Source organism: Branchiostoma belcheri, unplaced genomic scaffold (genome assembly GCF_001625305.1).
Source record: "Branchiostoma belcheri isolate BF01 breed outbred unplaced genomic scaffold, Haploidv18h27 scaffold112, whole genome shotgun sequence".
Taxonomy (NCBI): Eukaryota; Metazoa; Chordata; class Leptocardii; order Amphioxiformes; family Branchiostomatidae; genus Branchiostoma; species Branchiostoma belcheri.
Window position 1 is genome coordinate 900,510 of NW_017802514.1, and position 6,211 is coordinate 906,720.

The 6,211-nt window shown below is 38.8% G+C and overlaps 3 protein-coding genes across 3 annotated transcripts in view; 1 reads left to right on the forward strand and 2 right to left on the reverse strand.

The window, feature by feature from the left end:
* Positions 1 to 259: 259 nt before the first annotated feature.
* LOC109461669 (Golgi apparatus membrane protein TVP23 homolog A-like) lies at positions 260 to 4,110 on the reverse strand. The gene is made up of 6 exons (XM_019758053.1): positions 3,856 to 4,110; positions 3,432 to 3,586; positions 2,931 to 3,010; positions 2,264 to 2,389; positions 1,595 to 1,723; positions 260 to 1,079 (listed from the first exon to the last, which is right to left on the reverse strand). The coding sequence occupies exons 1-6, from the start codon at positions 3,924 to 3,926 to the stop codon at positions 1,050 to 1,052; spliced, it is 591 nt and encodes a 196-aa protein (XP_019613612.1). The 5' UTR covers positions 3,927 to 4,110; the 3' UTR covers positions 260 to 1,049.
* The window catches only part of LOC109461608 (uncharacterized WD repeat-containing protein all2124-like), a 21,068-nt gene continuing 18,288 nt past the window's right edge, over positions 3,432 to 6,211 (forward strand). The window contains exon 1 of the mRNA XM_019758025.1: positions 3,432 to 3,528. The gene's annotated coding sequence lies outside the window, so the exon portion shown is untranslated. The remainder of the gene's footprint in view (positions 3,529 to 6,211) is intronic.
* Positions 4,379 to 6,211, reverse strand: part of LOC109461658 (enoyl-CoA delta isomerase 1, mitochondrial-like) — a 4,219-nt gene continuing 2,386 nt past the window's right edge. Inside the window, exons 3-4 of the mRNA XM_019758042.1 lie at positions 5,683 to 5,834; positions 4,379 to 5,134 (exon numbers count right to left, since the gene is read on the reverse strand). Coding sequence (XP_019613601.1) covers positions 4,904 to 5,134; positions 5,683 to 5,834 — 383 coding nt within the window. The 3' untranslated portion in view covers positions 4,379 to 4,903. The remainder of the gene's footprint in view (positions 5,135 to 5,682; positions 5,835 to 6,211) is intronic.

Genomic DNA, 6,211 nt, shown 5'->3' on the forward strand with positions numbered 1-6,211 from the left:
TAATGTTTACCTTTCCATATGGTCTGCTCAAACACATTCACATACATGGTGACAGGAGTCTAAATCCCTCCTGCTAAAAAATTGCAACATGATGTAACCCAACACCAGTTACCATGGTGAGAGACAGTCTGGTTCAGGTCACTGACCAGGACAGAGGTCAGCGTTTGGAAGGAAAGAAGAAGAAACAGCAAAAACAATATGTTTTCCTTTGGTAAACATAATTATCAAAATACAAGGTACATATATATACTGCAAACAATCAACATACTTCACACCATAACTTTATTCAATACAGTCTGGAGTGTATGATTCTTATTGCATTATAAATATCAATTACCCTTATACACAAATTATAGCTCTCTAATACTTTCCAACTGGGAAATTTTAATTTTACATTTAATCTCTCTGTACACAGAGGAAAGGCAGACCAGGAATTCATGTACATCAGAACGACCTTTCAGATCTCAAACCTTAAATCAACCATTGTCTTAAGATTATTACATCATGGTAACATAAATATATACATCCCATACACTGGAATTAAATGTTGCAAGTACAATACAACCTTGTTCATTTGGAAGGGCTTAAAGCTTTAAATAAATACGAATTTCTAGAAACTTAACGTCACGATACAAAAGCATGCAAATTCTATAAACAAAGTCCATCTACAACACAAAGTTTTCCTGGACAAACTATCCAGGTTGTGTAGCATGATAGTAATTGAAGGTATCAAACTCTTCTGGTTGGTTGAATACAGGCTAAAGACACATCCCACAAAGACAGTTTTCTACCTGCTTTCATGGATCCCATGTGCAGGAATGTCTGTACTAGCCCTTGCAACAAGTTGTATCTTCCCTAGTCAGCATCTAGTTGAATAATTATAATCAAGTAAAAAAATCACTTTGCACAGATATTTTGCACTACAATATGTACCTGACCCTCATGTACAGGTCTTTGGTACATGTACCTACTGCCACCTCTTCCCCCATTGTCATATATAAACCAAATTTGGCTGTTGATGTATAATCTCTTTGTCGTCTTTAATTCCGCTAAGCATCAGTAGGTGTTGTAGCTGTCGCCTGCAAAGATGGAAAACTTCTGTAAGGGACAAGCCTTCTTAGCTATTGTAAAGACCTGCAAAAAGACATCTCAACAACAGTATAGTGGGGGCATCCTCACTAGATAGAACCTGAAGTTTGATGTGTAAAGGCTTCAGATATAATAGCTAGTTCAGTGTACTAGTAACATAGCCAGCTGTTGCCACATGCCTGCAAAGCTAGTGAGTTACACTGCAGGGATCTGCTGTTAGCCTCTACCAGGCTCAAGCCTTTTGGGAGTGGCAAAGCAATCTTCTGTCTATTTGGCTAATTTCTACTCTTTCCAGCCTCTTCCTGAAGCCTGGTAGAGGCTAATATGTTATACCTTTTTTCGAGTATAATACCCATTTTTTGTGTACAATTCAGACCAAAGACAGAAGGAAACACACCCTCCCTCTCCTAAAGGCAGCTTCATTACTTGTCAACCCACAGAACCTTACAGCTTCATTACTTGTCAACCCACAGAACCTTACGTCCAGTAAAATGGAGTTTCTTACCCTCTGTAGAATTTGCTGACCCAGGAAGTTGGTTGCTATTGACGACAGTTTCTTCTTGCCACCCACTTTACACCTGATGTAGCCGTACAGGTTTGCAGCACTCAGGGAGAGTCCAACTACCACCACAGCCTGGGGGGGGGGGGACAGTGGTCATGTCACAACCAGTCACTAACGGACAGGCAAGGAAGGGGCAAAAATCCTTCAAAAATCCCAAAGAAACAGAATTTGCAGAGAAAACGAAAGAAAAACTTCACACAGATATGGTGTAGAATGTTTGAAGTGTTTGACGGCAAAATCATTTTACAGAAAATTTTACAAGAACACACTGTTGCCACACATCTTCCCTGTTCCTCAAAAAAACAAAGACCTTCACAGAAATCCTCTTCAAAAACAATGGCTACAACTTTGCAGGTGTAGATGAGCTGCATCTTCTCAGGCTCCTGGGTGCCATCCTATTATGTTTACCAGGGCTCTCATACTGGCTACTTGTATCGGATGGCATCCAGAGCATAAATTTGTACATGTAGTTCATGTATAGTTACAATCACAAAAGTACATGTCAATTACTTTACGAATTCTATGCTTTTGACAACATTTGACCAAAGTAAACTTTTTTTAGTCTCATCAAGACTTATTAATTATATTATCATAGTGCTGTGATGTACTTACCAGCCAGTTGAGCTTGAGAGCAAACAGAGTTCCGAAGAAGAAGAGGCTCCATATGATGGGACAGATGATGAGCCCCAGCCAGAACACTCGAGACTCTGCAGCTGTGGGGGGCAGGGTGCCTGGTTTCTGGGGCAAGGGAACAACACACGCTTCAATATGCGAGACAGTAATAAAATAGATTCACAGGAGAGAAGTGGCAATTCAAATTTTCTTCTCTTCTACATGTATTTCAATGGGATGAATATTGAACACATTTCAGAAAGTTCAGAATGTAAACTAGAAACTTTTAAGGTAACATTTGCAAAGCAAATTCATAAATTATCTTCGCATATGGTCTGCTCTGTTAATTCTTACTCAAACACATTCATATACTGTATATAGTGACAGGAGTCTAAATCCCTCCTAATATAAAATTGCAACATGATGTAACCTAGCACAAGTTACATGTACCATGGTGACAGATGTCTGGTTCAGGTCATTGACCTTATTTTTTTTTTTAGAAGAAGTGGAAGAACTTCAAGAAGAAACAGAGCAAAAACAATATGTTTTCCTTCTGTGAAGGTAAACATAAGAAATGATGTTTGTTTCGCTACTGCTCTACATGTTCTTCTGTGCAGAAATTTACTCCAGGAATCAGGAAGAGACAACATGGGGAATGGATACTCACTTTCCTGGCTTCAAATATCCAGTGACTCTTTCCGTCCTCATCGACATGGTTCCACCACCGCAGGCCTACCAGTAATCTACCTGTACAGGGGACAAAAAAATGGAACACCTTCTTAGATGTAAAATTATGTACACATGTAGTAGCAATTGCATCACAGATATAATATAACAAGGTTTGGGTCCAAATACCATGCTAGCCCTTAAAGTAATCTGCCAAGTTTGGCATGGTGATTTAATGTGTTAATTAATTGTGATTTATGTGTTAATTAATTGTGATTTAATGTGTTAATTAATTGTGATTTACCTGTTAATTAGTTGTGATTTAATGTGCTAATTAATTGTGATTTATGTGTTAATTAATTGTGATTAAATGTGTTTCTTTTAATCAATGGAGACTGGAGACAATGACGTATATTGTTTGATTAAAGGTACCAATCTATGGCTGCAAGAAAATAAAATAAAAAGTTGTAATAGTAATAAAAATGCAGGTAAAGCTGCTCACCTGTAATATTTTTGACGGTCCAGAAGTCCAGAGACAGCATCATGACGATGATGACAAAACTGGTGACGAAACTGTTACTGAAGAGTCCACAGAACAGGTAGGTGACTATGGCCAGCACTCGGAAAAACAGGTGGAAAAAACACGCCACTGGATGCCTGCAGAACAAACAAACAGTTTTCTTCTTGCTCCTTTTTGTACACGATTCACCCAGAATTTTGTTCCGAGAAAATAATGTCCTGCACACGTTATATTTACTGGCACAAAATTGACATATACAGAATATCTTAAAACTCTTGCACTGACATGTACAGTGTCTTGGTATAATTATACTTTAAATAGACACTTTTAACAAAATGGTGTGACGTGGCCAGTCCAGTAACATCGCACCTGACATTATCTTTACCCCCCTCCCCCTTCAACTTACCGAACTCTTTTCCGCCTCACGGCTTCATCTTCGCTGCCAAAGTCAAGTGCGACGTCCTCTCCGTCTTCCATGGTTATCTATAATCTCAGTGGGTTGTCAGAATTTCTCATAAAGAGCTACAGTCTGGCACAACGTGAAGGTTTTCGACCAACGAGAAGTGCTGGTTACGTGTTCAACCTGTCAACCAACCATTTTGTATTGGACATCACGTCTTGTTCGCCCCCTCTAGCGGAATTGGCTGGCTCTGCAGTTACAAGCAAGCGCCTCAGTTTTTCTTCATCGTGTTGTCAGACTTCAATCGTCAGACTTAAACAATGTACATGAGAGATTGCATAGCTTTTTCCCCGAGACGTAACAAGCCACTTCAATTTACCGTAAATCGTAGATAGCCGCTTTAAATGTAAATATATGACATCTTACATATAAATGTAAGATGATGCCCTCTTACACAGTATAGGCAAGGACATTATATAATGTCCTTGGTATAGGACTCTAGTCGAGATTGCAAGGGAAATATATAAATATATTATCATATAATGACATGACCAACTGTATGCATGTGCATTCTGTAATAAATACATGAGATTATGGTTATTAGTGTTTATCAAAGCATTTCAAGTTGGAATTCATGACAGTTATTACAAAGCTCTTATTGATGACAACTTGGTGACATACTTAACAACATTGGCCCCACTCTAAGACATACAATATGTATGTAGTCAAATTCTGCATACAAGCACATCAATTTTACAGACTTGTACATTGTAAAATTTTCAAAAGCAAAATCAACTTAATACTGTTACATCCTTCACCTGAGTTAAGTGAGGCAAGTTGAATGTAAAAAGTGCCTTTCCCTGAAGATTGGTGATATGGTAGGATTCGAACCCAGGGACCGCTTGGTTCTAAGCCAGCCACTCTTTTTACGCCACAGTACCCCACATTTGAGATACACGACATCGATCAGTATTTGATCAAAAGTGCTAGGAAGTTTATACCATCTTCCATCTCCAACTATCCCTCTCAATAATCAGTTGGAAGGCAGCCACAGTCATTTTTTAGCCTTCAGCTTTTCCAAGTACTGTTGGATTGACTTTTGGACTGATTCCCTGGTGGTCTCATCCCTAAATGTCTGGATGTCCTCCTGCTTTCGTCTGCGTAGCTCGTCCAGGAGCGGCTTACGGGATGCCATCTTGGTGATGGCTCTGGCCTGGTCGGGAATCTTCAGCCAGTTCTTCACCTCCTCTTCAGCTACAGTCTGTACATCTTCTATTGGAGCCAGCTGAAAAATGTTACAGATAATACAATTAATGTAACATCAGGTCTGAACTCTTCCTGAGATCAGGAATTAAGTTAGAAACCCAGGCTAGGGTAGTTTTCCCCATAATTTATTGAGGTACATTGTATATAACGTTATGTCTCCACATATACAGCAGGTGACTATGTCTAACATTAATTTTGTCAACAAGAGCCACTTGTGTTAACCTTAATTAAAAGCTGCAAATCTTTTATATGTTGTATCAAGATTTTTAAGATCTTTGCTTGTATGCATTGTTCCTTCACCTCCCTACTACACTGCACTTCTTTCATCTGTTTCCCTTTACTCTCTTCTAATTCCCTTTCTTCTTCTTCTTTTTGATGCCCAACATCATTGTAATGATGACTCTGGCATGTCAAAAGTGTACTGCAGTTGTCCACAGTTGTGCCTTGTATGCTCTTGCCCATAAAATTTCTACCCTCCTACCTTTCTAGCGTGAAAGTTCATCCGAGTTGGTAGAATACATGAAGAACAATAAACTGTTCTCCAACTCAACAATGAAAATAACTCACCTTGTCCACCAGTCCCAGTTGTAAGGCCTTGTCAGACGGGTACAGAGCCCCGATCATCAGAGCCATCTCAGCCTGTCTGTAACCAATGACGTCGATCATTGTCTGCCTCAGCCAGAAGGGTGCAACCAGATCCAGCTGAGTCTCATTCAGCCCTGGAAAATAGAGTCAAACAGTCAGAATAAGTTAGGATTTACAAAAAACATCTCAACAATCTCCGAAATCTAAATTTTTCCTATAAGGTGAACTGATAAGCTTTAGCCTCCGCGGCAGATATAATTTTTTAACTTTTGTTCCTATAGATTTTTGTACTCCTTTTATTACTCTCTATATAAATTTCATTAGTCATTAGTATGTGATGCATCAGCAAAAATAACTATTATAGTAATCCTAAAGCATCCATTTTCTTGATTTTTTCCCTAACAAGAACAGGATATATTCACTATGAAGTAAGTTTAAACTGTAATTTCCAACACAACAAAAAATTGGACTCACCCAAATTTTCGACTGTACAACTCCAGTCTTTAAGACT

Bases quoted from the DNA above. Each gene is read 5' to 3' on its own strand.
- LOC109461669 (XM_019758053.1), bottom strand. From the start codon at position 3,926: ATGGAAGACGGAGAGGACGTCGCACTTGACTTTGGCAGCGAAGATGAA. The intron at 3,011-3,431 runs GTGAGCAGCTTT...TCCCCTGTACAG, and splicing joins GACCGTCAAAAATATTACAG to GTAGATTACTGGTAGGCCTG. The intron at 1,080-1,594 runs GTAAGAAACTCC...CCATCTTTGCAG, and splicing joins GTCAGCAAATTCTACAGAGG to GCGACAGCTACAACACCTAC.